Here is a 24310-nt window from a genome sequence, read left to right on the forward strand (position 1 = left end):
AAAACGGCATCATCCCAGGTCAGGCCACTCCACGACTGGCGCTTGTCTTCTATATGGGTGATGAAGCTGAAGCTGAAGGAAGGTGTGGCGTGGTGGGCTACTGTCTATGGAAGAAGCTAGAGGTGCAAGTTCCTTCAGCTTCTCTAGTTGCCTGTGTATGTGTGTGTGTGTGTGGGTGTGTGGGTGTGTGTCTGGATGCCACTCTCTGTGTAGGTGTGAGTATGAATGTTGCATTTCTTTTTTGAAAGGAGGTTTGTTGTACATCAAGTATCATTAAATGAAGTGGGTTTCTGCCTTCAGCGATAAGAGCCCTTGGCAAAAGTTCCAAACCCAAAAGTGCATTTCGTGAGTTTTTATCCTTCATTACTATTATACATATCACTTTCGTGTTCTTTTGTTTAAGGAACACTCATTCACTCACTCACTCACTCGCTCGCTCGCTAGCTAGCTCATACAACAACAACAGCAGCAGCAGCAGCAACAAAAAAAAGAAAAATGAAATCACCGAGGTCTTCACTGAAGATACAACCTCAACTTGTGGCAAACACACATGAGACATAGAAAAAAACCAAAAAAAAACCACACATGCTGCCTAACCAATATGGGCAGGAGCGAGGTATAGCAGTACATCAAAGGGTCTACTAAACAATTCGATTAGCTTTGTATAGCCAACGGCAACATCCATGCCAAAAGCAGGAAAATCTTATAGCACGAAGGTGAAAGATTTTCGGTCATGCTTTATGCTGAAGACTCTAGAGAGGTTTATAGAAACATATCTCAGGGTAAATTTCCCCGGAGATCGGCTGTCACTGAAGCAGCCCCTCACGACGTAGTCGCCTGCTGTCGCTGTCAACTTCAAATCCAACATTTTGGAGAGGGCAAGAAAGGCAACTCTTGCTCTATACACCTGCAAGAGAACCATTGGCAAAAGTTAGGGGGCTTAGACCGCGCGTCTTGCATTGGGTATATACTGCAAATGTCCAACCTATAATGCTATATGGTGTTGTGGTCTGGTGGACGGCCTTTCAAAAGTTCGCCTATTTTTCAATACAAAACTTTATCCAAAGGATGGCTTGTTTGTGCATCACAACCGCACTGAGAATGGGGATTTAGACCGCGCGTCTTGCTTTGGGTATATACTGCAATTATCCGACCTATAATGCTATATGGTGTTGTGGTCTGGTGGACGGCACTTAAAAAGTCCACCTACTTTTCAATACTCAACTTGATCCAAACGATGGCTTGTTTGTGCATCACAGCCGCACTGAGAATGGGGATTTAGACCGCACGTCTTGCATTGGGTATATACTGCAGTTGTCAGACCTATTATGCTATATGGTGTAGTGGTCTGGTGGACGTCGCTTCAAAAGTCTACCAACTCAATACTTAACCGGATCCAAAGGATGGCTTGTTTGTGCTGCGACCACTGCCATGAGACTAAGGGAGCTTTCTATTTGGTCATGTGGCAGCTGCGCACACTGTGTTATACTCGATACAATATTCGATGTTCCAGGCAGTGTGGACTACACCCTGCCTGAAACTGTACTGTACCACTATTCCTGATAGAACCGATTGAAACTACGATATCCCTGGTAATAGAAGTTACATAGACTTCTATACGGATGGTTGCACTCTAGACGACCAGGTGGGTTTTGGGTGTACTCTAAAGTTCTAGAAGTGGTCATATCGAAAAGGTTACCCGACCACCGCAGTGTGTGTCATAAAGATAATGGCTAAGATATAATGCCACAGCAATGATTGGCATAAATATCTTCTCAGACAGCTAGGCAGCCATGAAGTCCCCGAAGAACGTATTTCTGAACACAAAAAGCGCCCTCGACTGTCGCAGATCTCTCAAAGTGATGGCTGAACAGTTCAAAATTCACCTGTTCTGGATGCCGGGCCACAGAGATAGCCCAGGGAGTTGTAAAGCAGACGAGTTTGTGAAACTAGGGGAACTGGAATCTGTGGGTATGTGGCCTAATCAAGACTTGCAGAGGTCTTCTCCTTTGCTGTCACTGTCTAGAACAAATGTCTCAGTCATTGTGTTCGTCATTACAGGTCACTGTTTAAGAGGAAAACATGCTGACAGTCTGAAGGTTGTTAGTAACGACTTTTGCAGAAGCTGTGAGAACATCGAAGAAGAGACTATAGAACACCTTCTGTGTGTGTGTTCCGCACTGTTCTCTGTTACGACTTCCAACACCTGTGCCAAGTAATCGGTCAAATCGGTGTATCGGTCGAACTAAGCACACTTTTACTTGTTTTGGGGTATAGGAAGGATGGGGTATATTCATTTTATCATTCCGTTTGCAACACATCGAAATATCCATTTCCGACCCTATAAAGTATATATATTCTTGATCAGCGTAAAAGTCTAAGACAATCTACCCATGTCCGTCCGTCTGTCTGTTGAAATCACGCTAAAGTCTTTAACAAGTAAGAGCGTACTAAGTTGGCTGGGCCGAATCTTATATACTCTCCACCATGGATCGCATTTGTCGAGTTCTATGCGCGGTATCTCTTTTTAGGCAAACAAAGAATATTGAATAAGAACTGTTATGCAATTGGAGCTATACCAAGTTATAGCCGGTTCGGACCATAAATGAATGCTGAACATTGTAGAAGTCATTGTGTAATATTTCAGTTCATTCGGATAAGAATTGCGCCTTATAGGGGCTTAAGAAGCAAAATCGGGAGATAGGTTTATATGGGAGCTGTATCAAGCTATTGATCAATTCAGACCATATTAGACACGCATGTTGAAGGTCATGAGAGAAGCCGTTGTACAAAATTTCAGTCAAATCGGATGAGAATTGCGCCCTCTACAGGTTCAAGAAGTCAAGATCCAAGATCGGTTTATATGGCAGCTATATCAGGTTATGTACAGATTTGCGCCATACTTAGCACAGTTTTTGGAAGTCATAACGAAACACCTCATGCAAAATTTCAGCCAAATCGGATGAGAATTGCGCGCTCTATTGGCTGAAGAAGTCAAGACCCAAGATCGGTTTATATGGCAGCTATATCAAAACATGGACCGATTTGAACCATACTTAGCGCAGTTGTTGGAAGTGATACCAAAACACCTCATGTAAAATTTCGGTGAAATCGGATGAGAATTGAGCCCTTTAGAGGTTCAAAAAGTCAAGACCAAGATCGGTTTATATGGCAGCTATATCAAACTATCGACCGATTTGACCCATTTACAATCCCAACCGACCTACACTAATAAGAAGCATTTGTTGAAAATTTCAAGCGGCTAGCTTTACTTCTTTGAAAGTTAGTGTGCTTTCGACAGACAGACGGACGGGCAGACGGACGGACATGGCTAGATCGACTTAAAGTGACATGACGATCAAGAATATATATACTTTATGGGGTCTCAGACGCGTATTTCGAGGCGTTACAAACTGAATGACGAAATTAGTATACCCCCATCTTATGCTGGAGGGTATAAAAATAGAGATATTGAGCTGAAACTTTGCACAGATGCTTTTTTTTTTTTGTCCGTAAGCAGGTTAATTTCGAAGATGGGCTATTTAGAACTATATCTGGATGTAGCCCCCATATAGCCCGATCCGCCGATTTAGGGTCTTAGACCCATAAAGGCCACATTTATTATCCGATTTTGCTGAAATTTGGGACAGTGAGTTGTGTTAGGCCCTTCGAAATCCTTTTTCAATTTGGCCTAGATCGGTCCAGATTTGGATATAGCTGCCATATAGACCGATCCGCCGATTTAGGGTCTTAGGCCCATAAAACGCCAATTTTATTATCTGATTTTGCTGAAATTTGGGACTGTAAGTTGTGTTGGACCTTTCGACATCCTTTCTCAATTTGGTCCAGATCGGTCCGGATTTGAATATAGCTGTCATATAGACAGATCCGCCGATTTAAGGTTTTGGGCCCATAAAAGACGCATTTTTTGTGCGATGTCGCCAAAATTTGGGACAGTGAGTTGTGTTAGGCCCTTCGACATCCTTCTTCAAGTTGGTCTAGATCGGTACAGATTTGGATATAGCTGTCATATAGACCGATCCGCCGATTTAGGGTCTTAGGCCCATAAAAGCCACATTTATTATCCGATTTTACTGAAATTTGGGACGGTGAGTTGTGTTAGGCTTTTCGACGTCCTTCTTTAATTTGGCCCAGATCGGTCAAGATTTGGTTATAGCGGCCATATAGACCGATCTCTCGATTTAAGGTTTTGGGCCCATAAAAGACGCATTTTTTGTGCGATGTCGTCGAAATTTAGGACAGTGAGTTGTGTTAGGGCCTTCGACATATTTTTTCAATTTGGTCCAGATCGGTCCAGATTTGAATATAGCTGTCATATAGACCGATCCGCCGATTTAGGGTCTGAGGCCCATAAAAGCCACATTTATTATCCGATTTTGCTGAACTTTGGGACAGTGAGTTGTGTTAGGCCAGTCGACATCCTTTTTCAATTTGGCCCAGATCGGTTCAGATTTGGATATAGCTGTCATATAGACCGATCCGCCGATTTAGGGTCTTAGGCCCATAAAAGCCACATCCGATTTTGCTGAAATTTGGGACAGTGAGTAGTGTTGGGCCCTTTCATATTCTTTTTGAATTTGGTCCAGATATGTCCAGATTTGGATATAGGTGTGCAGTTTTCACCGGATTTTGACGAATTTTGATTTAGATATATACCCGAGGTGATGGGTATCCAAAGTTCGGCCCGGCCGAACTTAACGCCTTTTTACATGTTTGGTTTTAATTTTCCTTATTTTTTTAAGAAATTAAAAAAAATCAAAAAATCGGACAAGTACTCCCTCAGGCGTCAAGTGTTATGAATATAAGCGAGCAGATTGCTATCATATATCAAATTTAATATGAGGGATATTATTTTTGGCATTATTAAACTGATAACCATTCCTTGGTATCTCTTTTTATCAGAATTCAAACTGAGGAGGCATTCAATGTCATAGAATTGCTTCCCAGTTTAGATATATTGGTTGCCAGTTAAGCTACGCCACTGACTCTATGGCTAAACATTTGCTTAAATATGGACGAGGACACAAAACACTTGCAGACAATTGCGTTAGACACTTAGACAAGTCCGAAAAAAGCCACCAACAACAGAATAAAAAAAAAAAAACAAAACACACAACACTTGCCAGGCAGGCAGCCAGGTAGGCAGCTGGGACAATGGTTGTACACATAACACCTAAGGATATATCGAAAGACGAACAAAAAAAACACCACCCCTTAAGATCTAAGCACAGCCTACAAGGACCAGTAATGAAGACCCCAAGAAGAGGCAGCAGCATGAGAGGATTGGTAACAATTTTTGGTAAGTTCCTCATAAACATTTAAGAACCTTGGATGTGAGCAAAGAATGCAAAAAAAAACAAATTTGTTATCGCTAAGCTCCTACAAGGGGGCGGCAGAGGAAAGCTGAAAAATTGGTATGCCTGGGAAAAATGTTTATCAAGGTGTCGATTGTCTGCTAAGGGCAAAATGCATGATGATGTGGCAGCTGCATATAATGCAGCTGTAGGTAGTAGTGGTGGTGGTGGTGGTGTTGGTGTGGCTGTGGCTGGAGGTGCGATTGTGCATGGTGTTGGTGCTGATCGAGCCAGTGTTGGTGGGTTAGTGGGTTGATTGGTTCTTGCTTGGTTGGCCAAATGGATGTTAAATAATAATGAGATGTTAACTAAAAACACAACCATAAAGTGAGTGATGTAATGCCAAATAACCCACATACATATGAAGTTTTGCCTATGTGGGTGGGATGATGTTGATGGATGTGGCTGTGTTACTCAATGCTGATGCAGATGATGGTTGGTTTTTTGAAATGCTATGCTTGGTGTTCTCTTTTATTTTACATTTGTTTTTTTTTGGTTCCTTGCGAAGACGGGTAAACCTTTGGAGGTTTGTAGGTTTCTATTTGGTCTCTAACCACCCCACATTACGAACCCATTTTGCCCCCCCTCAGGTGTTGTGGTTGGACTCTACGCAGAGCCCTTAAATCAGTGTAAATTGTCGATGGTCCAAAACTGTTTAACTTACCTGTTCTGCGGTCTTTAGCAAATTCTCTATTTCAAAACTACTTGTGCGCGATGTGGGCTTAGTGCCAGCACCAGGCACCAAACCAGCCGAAGGCTCTACAAACGAGGGAGCTGGTGAACTTTCTGCTTCCGGTGAATACAAATCTTTGCCGGTGCCATCTGCAGAGAGGAGAGAAAGAAGAAAATATTATAGACATATTTAAGGCTAAAAGATGCCTGTCCAACCCTTTCCCTACTCGTTTTTAACCCAGTTCATTAATAGAGTAGCCCACACCCACCGCTGTTTTGAAGTGCATGCAGTAAATGCTGCAATTACTTAAACTCTTGAAACTCTAACAACAAGCAGGCACTCCATCAACTGTTATTATTATCAATTAAATGGCAAACACTGCTACTGTCAGTCATTGCTCCTCGGCAATGGAGGCGGTGTGCGTGTTGGTGTTGATGCCTAGACCAACCACAGTATGATGCAACATTTGGGTTTTGTGTTTGCCCACTGATTGCCTTCGTATGCCACTATTGGCCTAATGACAGGGCGAGGCCAGGCAAGGCTGGACGACTTGCAAAAAGAGCAGTGCTTAAGTGTTTTAATGCATGTTTCAATGCAATTTTAAGTTGAACATAATTGGACTAGAGTTAACAACACTCACATGTTGTTGTTGTTTTTTGTGTGTAAACACACAAATTATCACCTCTTAGATCTACAAGTGTTGGGTACTGCAGACAAGCCGAAATGGCTTCGCGGGAAATTATAATTTTTAAGATTTTTATTAAATATTATTATATATGTGAAATTGTATGAATTTTATTATATAATTAAATAAAATTAAATAAATAAAAAACTTACTCCAACCGGGCGCTGGCACTATGAGACCCGTAATCATTTCCTCACTCATCACTGGGGGATCTGTGGGTGGCGGTGGACATACCAGTGAGTCAATCATATCATCGGTCACCCGCATTATGCTGCCCAAATCTGGGGGTTCGGTGCGTGACGATCTGCAATTGCATAATTGTTTATAATTTGAGACTAGCCAGTGAAGGTGGCCTTTTTTTTTTTGTGTGACTTACCTCATCATCATGCTTAGTGATTGCTCCTCCTGGAGGACACTTTCCAAATACATCATATCCAAATCGGATACAATAGCACCATTGATAACCATAATTTCATCTCCTTTAATGATACCTGAAATTTAAGGATATTCAAATTAGTCACAAAGGAAAAAAAGAAAATATAAAAGAGTTCCAAGCCAACCACATTTTGCAAAATATTCCATTAGAAGTTAGAGAAGTTTACGTAAATCAGTTCAAGTCGATCAATTAGTAAGTAAGGTACCAATTAGTACCAAATAAATACATTGGCAGAAAAATTAATACCAAAGGTGTTCATTTCATTACCAAACGGTATTGATCAATATTTTAAGTACAAAGCTTAACAAGATTTGCGCCATACTTAGCACAGTTATTGGAAGTTATAACAAAACACCTCATGCAAAATTTCAGTCAAATCGGACGAGAATTGCGCCCTCTAGAGGCTTAAGAAGTCAAGACCAGAGATCGGTTTATATGGCAGCTATATCATTACATGGACCGATTTGAACCATACTTGGCGCAGTTGTTGGAAGTGATACCAAAACACCACGTGCAAAATTTCAGTCAAATCAGACGAGAATTGCGCCCTCTAGAGGCTCAAAAAATCAAGAAGTTAAGATCCCAGATCGGTTTATATGGCAGCTATATCAGGTAATGAACCAATTTGAACCATACGTAACACAGTTATTTGAAGTCATACCAAAGTACCACGTGCAAAGTTTTATCGAAACCGGAAGAGAATTGCGCGGTCTATTGGCTTAAGAAGTCAAGACCCAAGATCGGTTTATATGGCAGCTATATCATAACATGGACCGATTTGAACCATACTTAGCACTGTTATTGTTATTGTTACGAGAATTGCGCCCTCTAGAGGCTCAAGTAGTCAAGATCCCAGATCGGTTTATATGGCAGCTATATCATAACATGAACCGATTTGAACCATACTTAGCACAGTTGTTGGATACAATAACAAAATACCACGTGCAAAATTTCAGTCAAATCGGACGAGAATTACGACCTCTAGAGGCTCAAGAAGTCAAGTTCCAAGATCGGTTTATATGGCAACTATATCATAACATGGACCGATTTGAACCATACATGGCGAAGTTGTTTTAAGTGAGACCAAAACACCTCATGCAAAATTTAAGTCAAACCGGATGAGAATTGCGCTCTCTATTGGCTCAAGAAGTCAAGACCCAAGATCGGTTTATATGGCAGCTATATCAGGTTATCGACCGATTTGAACCGTACTGAGCACAGTTGTTGGAAGTCACACCGAAAGACCACGTGTAAAATTTCAGCCAAATCGGACGAGAATTGCGCCCTCTAGAGGCTAAAGACCACATAAACCGATCCTGGATCTTGACTCTAGAGGGCGCAATTCTGGTCCAATTTGACTGAAATTTTGCACGAAGTATTTCGTTATGATATCCAACAACTGTGCCGAGTATGGTTTAAATCGGTTCATAACCAGATATAGTTGCCATATAAACCGATCCTGGGTCTTGACTTCTTGAGCCTCTAGAGGGTGCAATTCTTATCCGATTGGAATGAAATTTTGCACGACGTATTTCGCTATGATATCCAACAACTGTGCCAAGTATGGTTCAAATCGGTCTATAACCTGATATAGCTGTCATGTAAACAGATCTGGGGACTTGACTTCTTGAGTCTCTAGAGTGCGCAATTCTTATCCGATTGGAATGAAAGTTTGCACGACGTGTTTTGTTATGATATCCAACAACTGTGCCAAGTATGGTTCAAATCGGTTCATAACCTAAAATAGCTGTCATGTAAACCGATCTGGGGTCTTGACTTCTTGAGCTCCTAGAGGTCGCAATTACTATCCGATTTGCCTGAAATTTTGTACGACAGATTCTCGCATCACCATCTCATCACATACTTGTTTATTATGGTCTGAATCGGTCTATAATCTGATACAGCTCCCATATAAATCAATCTTTTTAGATTACTTCTTGAGCCCCAAAGGGCGCAATACTTATTCGAATTGACTGATATTTTACACAGGTCTCCAACATATAATTTAATAGTGGTTACGAACCAGTCGATATCTTGATATCGTTCTAATAGCAAAGCAAATCTTTTCTTTTATCCTTTTTTTGCCTAAGAAGAGATGCCGAGAAAAGAACTCGACATATGCGATCCATGGTGGAGGGTATATAAGATTCGGCTCGGCCGAACTTAGCACGCTTTTACTTGTTTCTGCCCATGACCGGCTTGGGAGAGAGAAGTTCCAACGGTGGGGATCAGATATTATACCAGGCTTTAAACAAGCTTTAATCAAATTTTATTTTTTATTAAAATGGAATTTTGAAAAATTTTATGTTAATGAAGATACATGGCGTATCAGAAATCATGATCCAGCCAGCCAGTTAAAGAGTTTTGAATAATAACACACACATGTTTAACTTTTATAAGTTCTTTGCTTTGAATAGAATCGATCTCGAGCTAGAAGATGTTCAAAAAATCACGAAAAATCTTTAAAGATCAAAATTTTCTATTGAAATCATTTTATTCTGCAAAATATTTGGAACATAAGTTGGCTGCAGCATCTAAAGCTGACGTCTTGCCAGACAGACAGTCAGCCCTACAGACTGATGAAGCAAACTACACAAGTCTAAGGACTTTATCATGGCCCCTATCAAGTCTGTCTTGCAGTCAACATGCACGTGTCACACACATTAACATAATAACTCAGGAATATTCATTCATCTGTATGCATAGCATTGAGATGAGCACGAATTCTCATGCTCAACCAAATCTTCCTTTTGGCATTGTGGTGGTATGGTATTGAAAGTTTTCCATAAGTTGTCATAAACTGTTCGAAAATTTAAGTCTTTGTGCCACAGAACGTGACGCATTGAAAATTCAACATCAATTGGAATAGACTGCTATATAAATACAGAGGAAGAGAGAGAGAGTGTTGGGGGGGAAGACAGGGGAAATTGGAGGTTTGCATTGTGAAGTTGTTGCATGGCCAGACACAATTGTAGAATAGCAAATAATTGCAATCGTTTTTCCAGTTTTATTTTGCATGTCATACCAAAAATATCACACGAAGTTTGTATTAGAAAAGCATGAAAACGCCACACAACCACAATAGGCTGGATGGCTGGCAGACAGGTAGGTAGAGACAGGCATTAGGCGACAGGTGCGACCGGCTGTTTATGATCCAGCATGCTATACAGCAATGTTAGTTGCTTGACATGCCATTACCATGGGGGTGTTATTTCCGAAGAATATGAGCCTGGTGCTAATAGTCTCGCAATAGTTGAGTGTACTTTAGTGCCATGGACAAAAATAATCTTAAAAGCAAATATTTATTGTTCCGGAATTTATTTGTGCCAGCAGCAAATGTTTGCTCAAGTATGTACATGGTCGTTGGCTATTTTCACTTCACCATTCATAGTGTACTTCGTTTTCTTCTTCTTCTTCTTCTTCATCTGCTTTATTGTATGCCTTATCTATTTTCATATGCTATTAGGGTTGCCATGGGGCTAGCTTTTAGAGGGCACAATTCTCATACGATTTGGCTGAAATTTTGCACGTTGTGTTTTGTTAAGACTTTCAACAACTGTGCTAACTATGGTTTGATAGAACTCCCTTATATTTGGAAATGTAATTCAAAGAAATTTTCCCATGGTGGAGGGCATATGAGATTCTGTCGGGCCGTGTTTCAACTTAACAAGAAACAAGTAAAAGCGTGCTAATTTCGGCCGGGCCGAATCTTATATACCCTCCGACATGGATCGGATTTGTCGAGTTCTTTTCCCGCCATCCCTTCTTAGGCAAAAAAAGGATAAAAGAAAAGATTTGCTCTGCTATAAAAGGGATATCAAGACATGGTTCGTTTCGGACCACAATTAAATAATATGTTGGAGACTTGTGTAAAATGTCAGCCAATTCGAATAAGAATTGAATACCTTTGGGGGTTCAAGAAGTAAAATAGAGAGATCGACTTATATGGGAGCTAGATCAGGCTATACACCGATTCAGACCAAAGAAAACACGTATGTTGATGGTGATGAGAGAATCCGTCGTACAAAATTTCGGGCAAATCGGATAATAATTGCGACCTCTAGAGGCTCAAGAAGTCAAGATCCCAGATCGGTTTATATGGCAGCTATGTCAGGTTATGAACCGATTTGAACCTTATTCGGCACAGTTGTTGAAAGTGATAATAAAACATTTTATGCAAAATTTCAGCCAAATCGAAAAAGAAGCTCAAGAAGTCAAGTCCCCAGATCGGTTTATACTACAGCTATATCAAGGCATAGACCGATTTGAACCTAACTTAGCACAGTTGTTGGAAGTCATAACAAAACACGTCGTGCAAAATTTCATTTCAAATAACTTAGCACAGTTGTTGGAAGTCATAACAAAACACGTCGTGCAAAATTTCATTTAAATCGGATAATAATTGCGCCCTCTAGAGGTCCAAGAAGTCAAGGCCCAAGATCGGTTTATATGGCAGCTATATCAGGTTATGAACCGATTTGAACCTTAATCGGCTCAGTTGTTGAAAGTCATAATAAAACATTTTATGCAAAATTTCAGCCAAATCGAAAAAGAATTGCGCCCTCTAGAAGCTCAAGAAGTCAAGTCCCCAGATCGGTTTATACTACAGCTATATCTGGGTATAGACTAATTTAAACCATACTTGGCACAGTTGTTGGATATCACAACAAAATACTTTGTTCAAAATTTCATTTAAATCAGATAATAATTGCGCCCTCTAGAGGTTCAAGAAGTCAAGACCCAAGATCGGGTTATATGGCAGCAATATCAGGTTATGGACCGATTTGAACCATACTTGGCAAATTTGTTGAATATCGTAACAAAACACGTCGTGCAAAATTTCATTCAAATCGGATAATAATTGCGCCCTCTAGAGGTTCAAGAAGTCAAGACCCAAGATCAGGTTTATATGGCAGCAATATCAGGTTATGGACCGATTTGAACCATACTTAGCAAATTTGTTGAATATCGTAACAAAACACGTCGTGCAAAATTTCATTTAAATCGGATAATAATTGCGCCCTCTAGAGGTCCAAGAAGTCAAGACCCAAGATCGGTTTATATGCCAGCTATATCAGGTTATGGACCGATTTGAACCATACTTGACACAGTTGTTGGATATCACAACAAAATACCTTGTGCAAAATTTCATTCCAATCGGATAATAATTGCGACCTCTAGTGGCTCAAGAAGTCAAGCCCCCAGATCGGTTTATATGGCAGCTATATCAGATTATGGACCGTTTTGAACCATACTTGGCACATTTGTTGGATATCACAAAAAAACACGTCGTGCAAAATTTCATCCCAATCGGATGAGAATTGCGCATTCTCAAGGCTCAAGAAGTCAAGACCCAAGATCGGTTTATATGGCAGCTATATCAGGTTATGGACCGATTTGAACCATACTCGGACCATATTTGGCTATAGCTGCTATATAGACCGATTTTCCGATAAAGGGTCTAGTGCCCATAAAAACCTAATTTTTTATCGAATTTTGCTGTAAAAGTAGTAGTTTTAGGCCTCCCGACATCTGACCCAAATATGGTTCTGACCCGATCTCCCGATTTCGCTGAAATTTTAAATAGTGGGTTGTTTTGAGCCTCCCAAGATCCGACTTAAAAAAAGTTCAGATCGAACTATATTTAGATATAGCTGCCATGTAGACCGATCTGCCGATAAGGGGTCTGAAGCCCAGAAAAGCTTTATTTCTTAACCGACTTCGCTGAAATTTTAAACAGTGGGTTATTTTGAGATTCCCGATATCTGCCCTAAGTATAGTTCAGATCGGACTATATTTAGATACAGCTGCCATATAGACCGATCTGCCGATAAAAGGTCTAATGCCCATAAATGCTTTATTTCTTAACCGATTTCGCTGAAATTTGAAACAGTGGGTTATTTTGAGATTACCGACATCTGCCCTAAGTATGGTTCAGATCGGACTATATTTAGATATAGCTGCTATATAGACCGATGTCCCGATAAAGGGTCTGAAGCCCATAAAAGCTTTATTTATTGCCCAATTTCGCTGAAATTTGAAACAGCGGGCTATTTTAAGCCTCCCGGCATCTGAGCTAAGTATGGTTTAGATCGGACTATATTTAGATATAGCTGCCATATAGACCGATGTCCCGATAAAGGGTCTGAAGCCCATTAAAGCTTTATTTATTGCCCAATTTCGCTGAAATTTGAAACAGCGGGCTATTTTAAGCCTCCCGGCATCTGAGCTAAGTATAGTTCAGATCGGACTATATTTAGATATAGCTGCCATATAGACCGATCTCCCGATAAAGTGTCTGAAGCTCATAAAAGCTTTATTTTTCATCAGATTTCGCTGAAATTTTATATACAAAATTCAACAGTGACTTATATTTATCAGACCACTCAATGCCCGTTCCGAATTTGGGTGCATAAGTTATACAATTTTCCTCGGATTGTGACGAAAGGGGGGTTTACATATATGCCCGAGTTGGTGGATATCCAAAGTTCGGCCCGGCCGAACTTAATGCCTTTTTACTTGCTGTTATTATATTTGTTTGTCTTTTTTCTCAATACAGGACCAACACTTATATACTCGTATCTGGAAGGGCTACATTTTAGATACTTTATGCAAGGAAATGGAAATACCCAAAGGAAGGAAGGAAGTAAAACACTTCAATCGCACTATCTGTGTAGTATGCCAGGGTGTGCAACAATTGACAAAAGATAAAAAGGTGTGGTAGTGTTGGGGTTCTGTTTTTATTTGCCTCATTGTAAAGCAGTCTGTAATAATAATACTAACAATAATAATAATAATAATACTATCGACTACAGAAACAACAACAACAACAACACCAATGGGAAGAAGAATATTTTACATTTGTAACAAACAGCAAAACAAAAATGAATGATCACATGCAATACCCAGAGAATAGAAGCATAGACAAGCTATGGAAAACAAAAAAAAAAAAAGAAAAACAAAACAATGGCAATGCATGAATGACGCACTTGTGCCAACGTTGTCCTTAAGAGAGACAGAGGATACGTTTGTCAAACAATGCACACTTACAGCACAATCAGGAACAAAGGCAACGAAACGGCTATACTCACACACATACGCACACACATATACATGTGTGTATTTACAAAAGACCGTAAAGGCGACAATGGCGCGCTATGATGTCCAACTTTCTTTGGTTTTGAAATGCAAACCAAAACAACAAAAACAACAACAAGAGCAACGATAACTATAGGATATTACAATACTCCATATTGCATATCTCGCCAGCTAGCATGCTCATATATGTATGTATGTATGTGTGACTATAAAGGTGAACTAAACAAATGTATTGGTGTTGATATGTTACAGTGCAGTATCATATCGTAACATATCGTCTTGCATATTTCATAAGATAAAAGGACAATGTTCATTGTCCCCTTTCAGACAATACGCAAGCAGGCAGTTCGGCAGTGTGTGTGTGTGAGTCTCAGTTGCTCATGTAAAACGGAAGGGAGAGGGGTTCAACTAACTTCCTTCTAAAGACGCTAGGAAATGAGTTCAATATCCAATATTATATCGAATTTACTCAAACATGTATGGGAGGGGGGGAGGGTAATGGTTTTTCCATTTTGGGACTTTATTTTAACTAAGATGACATTTATTTAGTTTTATTGAATGTAAGGGAAGTTTTGAATAAATTAAGAACTAAAAATTTTACATAAATTTTGTGTTTGGAGGAAATGTTATGGTTATTCAAATCTCCTTTTGGGAAATTTCATTGTGTTTTGAGAGCAAAAATTTATTGCAATTGCATGCTTTGAAGACTTGTCTTTAAAGAAAATTTCATTGAAATTTTATGTTAATAGAAAATTGACCTCAATCGCAACACCGAAAGAAAACCACTAAGAAAAGGCAAAAGTCGGGCGGAGCCGACCATATAATACCCCACACCAACGAGTCTACGTTCTAACCTATGTTGAAATCCAGTCAGACTTCAATTTTGCGTACCTATTGAAATATTGAAACGGATGAAAGACATAAAAGGAAGCTATAACTAAATGTGGACCGATTTGGATGAAATTAAACACTCGCACTAGGACTTAAAAAAATACCTAACGCTAAGGTTTGTAAATATCAAAATTTTAGCTTCTATAGCCTTAAAACGCCATTAGATTAAAAAATTCGTTTTTACATGACCCACTTTCGATTGCATGCAAAATTTGTGTTTCCTGGTTTGATCGTTAAAACAAGTAAGAGCATGCTAAGTTCGGCCGGGCCGAATCGTATACACCCTACACCATGGATCGCATTTGTCGAGTTCTATAGGCGTTATCTCTTTTTAGGCAAACAAAGACTATTGAATAAGTACTGTACTGCTATTGGAGCTGTATCAAGTCATGGTCCGATTTGGACCATACATGAATGCTGAACATTGTAGAAGTCATTGTGTAATATTTCAGTTCATTCGGATAAGAATTGCGCCTTGTAGGGGCTCAAGAAGCGAAATCGGGAGATTGGTTTATATGGGAGCTGTATCAAGCTATTGATCGATTCAGACCATATTAGACACATATGTTGAGGGTCTTGAGAGAAGCCGTTGTACAAAATTTCAGCCAAATCGGATGAGAACTGCGCCCTCTAGAGGCTCAAGAAGTCAAGATCCCAGATCGGTTTATATGGCAGCTATATCAGGTTATGTTCAGATTTACGCCATTTTTAGCACAGTTATTGGAAGTCGTAACAAAACACCTCATGCAAAATTTCAGCCAAATCGAATGAGAAATGCGCCCTCTAGAGGTTCAAGAGGTCGAGATCCCAGATCGGTTTATATGGCAGCTATATCAGGTTATGAACCGATTTCAACCATACTCAGCACAGTTGTTGTAAGTCATAATAAAACACCTCATGCAATATTTCAGCGAAATCGGATAAGAATTGCGCCCTCTAGTGGCTCAAGAAGTCAAGATCCCAGATCGGTTTATATGGCAGCTATATTAGGTTATGAACTGATTTCAACCATACTCAGCACAGTTGTTGTAAGTCGTAGTAAAACACCGCATGCAAAATTTCAGCGAAATCGGATAAGAATTGCGCCCTCTAGTGGCTCAAGAAGTCAAGATCCCAGATCGGTTTATATGGCAGCTATATTAGGTTATGAACTGATTTCAACCATACTCAGCACAGTTGTTGTAAGTCGTAGTAAAACACCTCATGCAAAATTTCAGCGAAATCGGATAAGAATTGCGCCCTCTAGTGGCTCAAGAAGTGAAGATCCCAGATCGGTTTATATGGCAGCTATATCAGGTTATGAACCGATTTGAACCATACTCAACAGAGTTGTTGTAAGTCATAATAAAACACCTCATACAAAATTTCAGCGAAATCGGATAAGAATTGCGCCCTCTAGAGGCTCAAGAAGTCAAGATCCCAGATCGGTTTATATGGCAGCTATATCAGGTTATGAACTGATTTCAGCCATACTCAGCACAGTTGTTGTAAGTCATAATAAAATGCGTCATGCAAAATTTCATTCCAATCGGATAAGAATTGCACCCTCTAGTGGCTCAAGAAGTCAAGATCCCACATCGGTTTATATGGCAGCTATATTAGGTTATGAACTGATTTCAACCATACTCAGCACAGTTGTTGTAAGTCATAATAAAACACCTCATGCAAAATTTCAGCGAAATCGGATAAGAATTGCGCCCTCTAGTGCCTCAAGAAGTCAAGACCCGAGATCGGTTTATATGGCAGCTATATCAGGTTATGAACTGATTTCAACCATACTCAGCACAGTTGTTGTAAGTCATAATAAAACACCTCATGCAAAATTTCATTCCAATCGGATAAGAATTGCGCCCTCTAGTGGCTCAAGAAGTCAAGACTCGAGATCGGTTTATATGGCAGCTATATCAGGTTATGAACTGATTTCAGCCATACTCAGCACAGTTGTTGTAAGTCATAATAAAACACCTCAGGCAAAATTTCAGTGAAATCCGATTAGAATTGCGCCCTCTAGAGGCTCATGAAGTCAAAATCCCAGATCGGTTTATATGGCAGCTATATCAGATTATGAACCGATTTCCGCCATACTCAACAGAGTTGTTGTAAGTCATAATAAAACACCTCATGCAAAATTTCAGCGAAATCGGATAAGAATTGCGCCCTCTAGAGGCTCAAGAAGTCAAGATCCCAGATCGGTTTATATGGCAGCTATATCAGGTTATGAACTGATTTCAGCCATACTCAGCACAGTTGTTGTAAGTCATAATAAAATGCGTCATGCAAAATTTCATTCCAATCGGATAAGAATTGCACCCTCTAGTGGCTCAAGAATTCAAGATCCCATATCGGTTTATATGGCAGCTATATTAGGTTATGAACTGATTTCAACCATACTCAGCACAGTTGTTGTAAGTCATAATAAAACACCTCATGCAAAATTTCAGCGAAATCGGATAAGAATTGCGCCCTCTAGTGCCTCAAGAAGTCATGACCCGAGATCGGTTTATATGGCAGCTATATCAGGTTATGAACCGATTTGCGCCATACTCAACACAGTTGTTGTAAGTCATAATAAAACGCCTCATGCAAAATTTCAGCGAAATCGGATAAAAATTGCGCCCTCTAGTGGCTCAAGAAGTCAAGACCCGAGATCGGTTTATATGGCAGCTATATCAGGTTATGAACCGATTTCAACCATACTCAGCACAGTTGTTGTAAGTCATAATAAAACACTTCATGCTAAATTTCAGCCAAATCGGACGAGAAATGCGCCCTCTAGAGGCTCAAGAAGTCAAGACCCGAGATCGGTTTATATGGCAGCTATATCAGGTTATGAACTGATTTCAACCATACTCAGCACAGTTGTTGTAAGTCATAATAAAACACCTCATGCAAAATTTCAGCAAAATCCGATAAGAATCGCGCCCTCTAGTGGCTCAAGATGTCAAGACCCGAGATCGGTTTATATGGCAGCTATATCAGGTTATGAACTGATTTCAACCATACTCAGCACAGTTGTTGTAAGTCATAATAAAACACCTCATGCAAAATTTCAGCCAAATCGGTTAGGAATTGCGCGTTCTAGAAGCTCAAGCAGTCAAGTCCCCAGATCGGTTTATATGACAGCTATGACAGGTTATGGGCCGATTTGAACCATACACACAGTTGTTGGATATCTTAACAAAATACTTTGTGCAAAATTTTTTTCAAATCGGATAAGAATTGCGCCGTATATTGGCTTAAGAAGTCCAGATTCAAGTTCGGTTTATATGGCAGCTATATCAGGTTACTAGCCGAATCGAGTCCGCTGCGCTGCGCCTTATTTAACTCTCTAATATCTTTTTAGGGTGGGGACACTTCGCCTTGAATGCGGATATTGAATTCGTGCCATTGTTGCTGGCAACATTTGTGAGGTACTATGCCATTTAAAAATTTTCTCTTAAGAGGTGTCGCACAGCGGCACTCCATTCGGACTCGGCTATAAAAAGGAGGTCTCTTATCATTGAGCTTAAACTTGAATCGGACTGCACTCATTGATGTGTGAGAAGTTTGCCCCTGTTCCTTATTGGAATGTTCATGGGATAAATTTGCATTTGTTTTGTCAGTCTCTTCATTCGCCAGTCTTTTTTTCCGTCTGTCTGCGAGACCGTCTGTTTGTTTGTCTATTTGTTCGTCTGTCTGTCCATCTATCAGACCGTCTGTTTGTTTGTCTATTTGTTCATCTGTCTGTACGTCTGTCTGCCCGTCTGTCTGTCCATCTATCAGTCCGTCTGTCTCTCTATCCATCTATTTGTCCGTTTATTCGACTGTCCGTTTATGTGACTGTCCGTTTATGTGATTGTTCGATAGTTAGAAATACGGACAATTGGTCCCGTTCGGCCTACATATCCTTATGGGAGCTCCTTGGGGGTGGGCGTCCTCCCAGATACTTAGTTTCTTTAAGTATTAGCTGATTCGTACTCTACTTCCAAAGAATTCTCATTTGAAATCCATATTGTCATGATCGGACAACATGTGCTGTATGAGGGCTATTCTTGGTGTGGGGACTCTTTTATTTGAGTCCCATTCAGTTTCGATTAGCCTACATCTTCTCTTCCAAGATTTGGATGGCAGATTCGTACACATCTCCCAAAAGCCTTTCTTTATGGCTATGCGAAGAGGTATGTGAAGTTTTTGTTGCTGAAGTGAGTGATGCTTGGTTCCCGCTTTCAATATCAGATTCCTATTCTATTCTCAAATACTTTTCATTTGATACCAATTTTGTTCGAAAGGGTCGACATATCCGTTTTATGGATATTTTGGAGTGGGGCTGTTTGTTTGATATCAGTTTTTATGCAAGCAAATTCGACTGTTTTTGACATTCTCCAAGCACTACACTTCTTTTGAATAAATTCATATTCGTGTTTTCGAGAGTTGAGGTAAAGAGCGGGTCTAACCTCCATTAGAAAAACAAAAAATAAAGTTTGCTTTTACCCTTTTTGAGCAATTCACGTGATATCAGTTTTTATCGCATGTTATCGATAACCAGTAAAGTCTAGTTAACAATTAACAGTTGCATTCTAACCACTACATCTGACTTGCACTTGTATACATTAAACACTCCAGTCAATGTCTTACAGCAACCCATACACCTATGTGGCGTATGAGTGTTATGCCGAGAACACATGATACTTATACGCCATGGTGTACTAGAGAGACTGACGAAACCAAAATATAACATAAAGAGGCAGAGTGAGTGCAGATGCCGAGAGGAGCCAAGACAAGCATATTGTCACTTATTTTCCTCACGAGAAGAAAATTTGCCTATGCCACAGTGCATGAGAGAATCAGTGCTGATCGGAGTTAAAATTCGGTTTATTCCACGTGTTTTGTTTTTGTGTATTTATTCTTTTTGTTCATTTGTGTTTATAAAATTGCAGCACACGGCAATGGATTCACCTGATAAAGAGAATTTGGGTTCTTTTAGTGTGATTAACGCAATTATAAACACCAATGAAATTGGAAAAACTTCCAATTACATTAAAAAGGAGTTGATTTGGTGAACTTTTTTATTTTTAAAACATTAAAACTGCATGCAAAAAACTAAATATCAACAAGCGCGAAAAACGATTTGCAAATATTTTCTATCGGCTTTGTTCTCTGCTCTAATCGGCGTTCACTAGGTTATGTACAAGCTTTTTATATCTACCACAGAAGGCGGGGGGTATATTCATTTTGTCATTCCGTTTGCAACACATCGAAATATCAATTTCCGGCCCTATACAAATGCAAATTTACCCAAGAAAATTCAATTTTAAGCTCAATGATAAGGGACTTCCTTTTTATAGCGGAGTCCGAATGTCGTGCCGCAGAGCGACACCTCTTCGGGGAGAAGTTTTTACAGGGCTAAATACCTCACAAATGTCACCAGCATTAGGAGGGCATAACCACCGCTGAAAAATTTTCTCATGTTCCCGCCAGCATTCGAACCCAGGTGTTCAGCGTCATAGGCGGACATACTAACCTCTTCGCTACGGTGGCCTTCGGCCCTACAAACTATATATATTCTTGATCTGCGTAAAAATCTAAGACGATCTAGCTATGTCCGTCCGTATGTCTGTTGAAAACACGATACAGTCTTTAAAAATAGAGATATGGAGCTGAAACTTTCCTTTTTTGTCCATAAGCAGGTTAAGTTCGAAGATGGGCTATATCAGACTATATCTTGATATAGCCCCCATATAGACCGATCTGCCGATTTAGGGTAATAGGCCCATAAAAGCCACATTTATTATCAGATTTTGCTGAAATTTGGGACAGTAAGCTGCATTAAGTCCTTCGACATCTTTCTTCAATTTGGTGCAGATCGGTTCAGATTTTGATATAGCTGCCATATAGACCGATCCGCCAATGTAGGGTCTTTGGCCCATAAAAGGCACATTTATTGTCCGATTTTGCTGAAATTTGAGACAGTGAGTTGTGTTAGGCCCTTCGACATCTTTCTTTAATTTGGCCCAGATTGATTCAGATTTGGATATAGCTGCCATATAGACCGATCTCTCTATTTAAGGTTTTGGGCACATAAAAGGCGCATTTATTGTCTGATGTCGCCGAAATTTGGGACAGTGGCATACTTCTGCAATAAGGCACAGATCGGTCTAGATTTGGATATAGCTGCCATATATACCGATATCTCGATTTAAGGTCTTGCGCCCATAAAAGGCGCATTTATTGTCCGATTTTTAAGAAATTTGGGACAGTGAGCTAAGTTAAGCCCCTCGACATTTTTCTTCATTTTGGCTTAGATTGGTTCAGATTTGGATATAGCTGCCATATAGACCGATCCGCCGATGTAGGGTCTTAGGCCCATTAAAGGCGCATTTATTATCCGATTTTGCTGAAATTTGAGACAGTGAGTTGTGTTGGGCCACTCGAGATCTTTCATCAATTTGTTCCAGATTGGTCCAGATTTGGATATAGTTGCCATATAGACCGATCTCTCGATTTAAGGTTTTGGGCCCATAAAAGGCGCATTTAGTGTCTGATGTTGCCGAAATTTGGGACAGTGAGTTAAGTTAGGTTGTTCGACATCCTTCGTTAATTTTGCCCAGATCAGTCCAGATTTGAATATAGCTGCCATATGGACCGATCTTTCGATTTAAGGTTTTGGGCCCATAAAATGCGAATTTATTGTCCGATTTTGCCGAAACTAAGTACAGGGAGTTAAGTTAAGCCCCTCGACATTCTTCTTTAACTTGGCTCAGATCGGTCCAGATTTGGATATAGCTGCCATATAGACCGATATCTCGATTTAAGGTCTTGCGCCCATAAAAGGCGCATTTATTGTCCGATTTTGCTGAAATTTGAGTCAGTGAGTTAAGTTAAGCCCCTCGACATACTTTTGCAATATGGCACAGATCGGTTTAGATTTGGATATAGCTGCCATATAGACCGATCTCCCGATTTAAGATTTTAAGACCATTTATCGCATTTATTTTCCGATTTTGACAAAATGTGGGACAGTAAATTGTGTTAGGCCACTCGACATCTTTCTTTAATTTGGACGAGATCGGTCTAGATTTGGATATAGCTGCCATATAGACCGATATCTCGATTTAAGGTCTTGCGCCCATAAAAGGCGCATTTATTGTCCGATTGTAACGAAATTTGGGACAGTGCGTTAAGTTAAGGCCCTCGATATATTTCTGCAATATGGCACAGATCGGTCCAGATTTGGATATAGCTGCCATATAGACCGATCCCTCGATTTAAGGTTTTGGGCCCATAAAAGGCGCATTATTGTCCTATGCCGCCGGAATTTGGGACAGTGAGTTGTGTTAGGCCCTTCGACATTTTTCTGAAACTTGGCCCAAATCGGTCCAGATTTGAATATAGCTGTCATATAGACCGATATCTCGATTTTAATTCTTAGCCCCATAATAGGCCCATTTATAATCCGATTTCACTAAAATTTGACACAGTGACTTATGTTAGGTTTTTCGACGTCGTGTTTATTGATATTTATCTTGAATATCTGGACGTCGTAGATAATGGGAAAGACATCTGCCGGAAGTCGATTTCATTACGAACCATTCAAGCCAAAGAAAAACTTCTCTCGGTAGTGCATGATACGATCAGCTGGAAAATCGATTACAACTGGGTGAGAGCTTTTAGAAAGGCTCTTAGTTCTGCTAAGCAGCCTCAAGTCAGGCATCAGAAGACTAATGTCCGAGAAACACACACCATGGAAGAATAGATAGAAAAACGCCACACTACCCATATATCGAGGATGCTCAAGGGAAACAGTAGAGTTGGATACCCTATCATCACCAATCAGCTCCAAGACTCGCCTCTGGAAATGGTCAAGCAGTCTAAGGGATGATTTTGAAGCTATAACCCATATATGCGAATTGGATTTGAAATATCCACCAATTCTCGATTGAGATGAATGCAACTTAAGAATCATGAACCAAGAAACTTATTTTAAATCAACTAAAATACTCAGTCACATCTCTAACCCCCAAAAATCCCCACCATAAGTTACAAAATAGAAACAAAAGCAAACTGTATCTCAACACTTAAACCAAATAATGCATTCCATTTGCCGCATGAATGGCAAAAATTGTTTCGTTTCGATTGTTGAATTCTCACGAAAAAAGGATTTTGTGTATCAAGTCACCCTCCCCCCCCACCGCAATAGCGAAAAATTTCACAAATTGTTCCAAATCCTATGCAACAATGCGGCGGCTGTGGATTTACTTTCATTTCATTAAAACCAAAACAAAACGAAAAGTGAGAGAAACCGCATTGCAAAAACTTACCATTTTGCATGGCAACACTTTTGTCTTCGACACGACTGACATAGCAGCAGAGCTCATCTTGACGTTCGGCATTCTCAATAAGTTCTGCCTCCACCGAAAAACCCCACATCTGTTCCAGAGTTGTGCGATGCAGTTCCACCTGATACAAGATCTTCATACACACCTCGACAAATTCATGATTGTGTAGCTGCAGGAGAAAGATAAAGAAAATTAAATTCGAAAAATGTTGGCAAAAAAACACAAAAAATCGATAAAATGGGGATAAATGTGTGTGGCTGGGTGTATGTGCGTGCCAAGAGTTGCATAGCCCTTTGCTGGTTGCAGGTGGCATTTTGTAAATTTATTTAACGATAAAGTATGTGAACTACGAGTATTAAATATCAACGATGATAGGGTTCAAAATGTTTACACAATTAATTGAAGGATTTCTTTGCTGTATTTTAAATGTAAATATTTACGGCAAAAACTTTGAGCTTTAAGATGATGATGATGTGATTGTGCAATGCATTTTTAACTTTAGCTTAAGAAAGAGGATTGAAATGTTGACTCTCGGAAAAAATTGTAACTTTACGACTGGCCACACACAACACGCTGTCCCAAATTTCAGCAAAATCGGATAATAAATGTGGCTTTTATGGGTCTAAGACCCTAAATCGGCGGATCGGTCTATATGGGGGCTATGCCAAGATATAGGCCGATATAGGCCATATTCGAACTTAACCTGCTTATGGACAAAAAAAAAAGAATCTGTGCAAACTCCTCACCACTTGGTAGAGGAGTTTAACATACCCACAGGACACCTCACAAATGTAGCCAGAATTTGTAAGGGGATAACCACTGTTGAAAATTTTTCCT

At 40.0% G+C, this 24310-nt stretch overlaps 1 protein-coding gene across 5 annotated transcripts in view; it reads right to left on the bottom strand.

The window, feature by feature from the left end:
• LOC106089523 (protein still life, isoforms C/SIF type 2) overlaps positions 1-24310 on the bottom strand; it is a 257942-nt gene that overhangs the window by 40502 nt on the left and 193130 nt on the right. For all 5 annotated transcript variants that reach the window (XM_059364211.1, XM_059364208.1, XM_059364213.1 and 2 more), the window contains 4 exons: positions 23456-23642; positions 7110-7224; positions 6886-7037; positions 6040-6197 (listed from right to left, as the gene is read on the bottom strand). In XM_059364211.1, coding sequence (XP_059220194.1) covers positions 6040-6197; positions 6886-7037; positions 7110-7224; positions 23456-23642 — 612 coding nt within the window. The remainder of the gene's footprint in view (positions 1-6039; positions 6198-6885; positions 7038-7109; positions 7225-23455; positions 23643-24310) is intronic.

This window comes from Stomoxys calcitrans, chromosome 1 (genome assembly GCF_963082655.1).
Source record: "Stomoxys calcitrans chromosome 1, idStoCalc2.1, whole genome shotgun sequence".
Lineage (NCBI taxonomy): Eukaryota > Metazoa > Arthropoda > Insecta > Diptera > Muscidae > Stomoxys > Stomoxys calcitrans.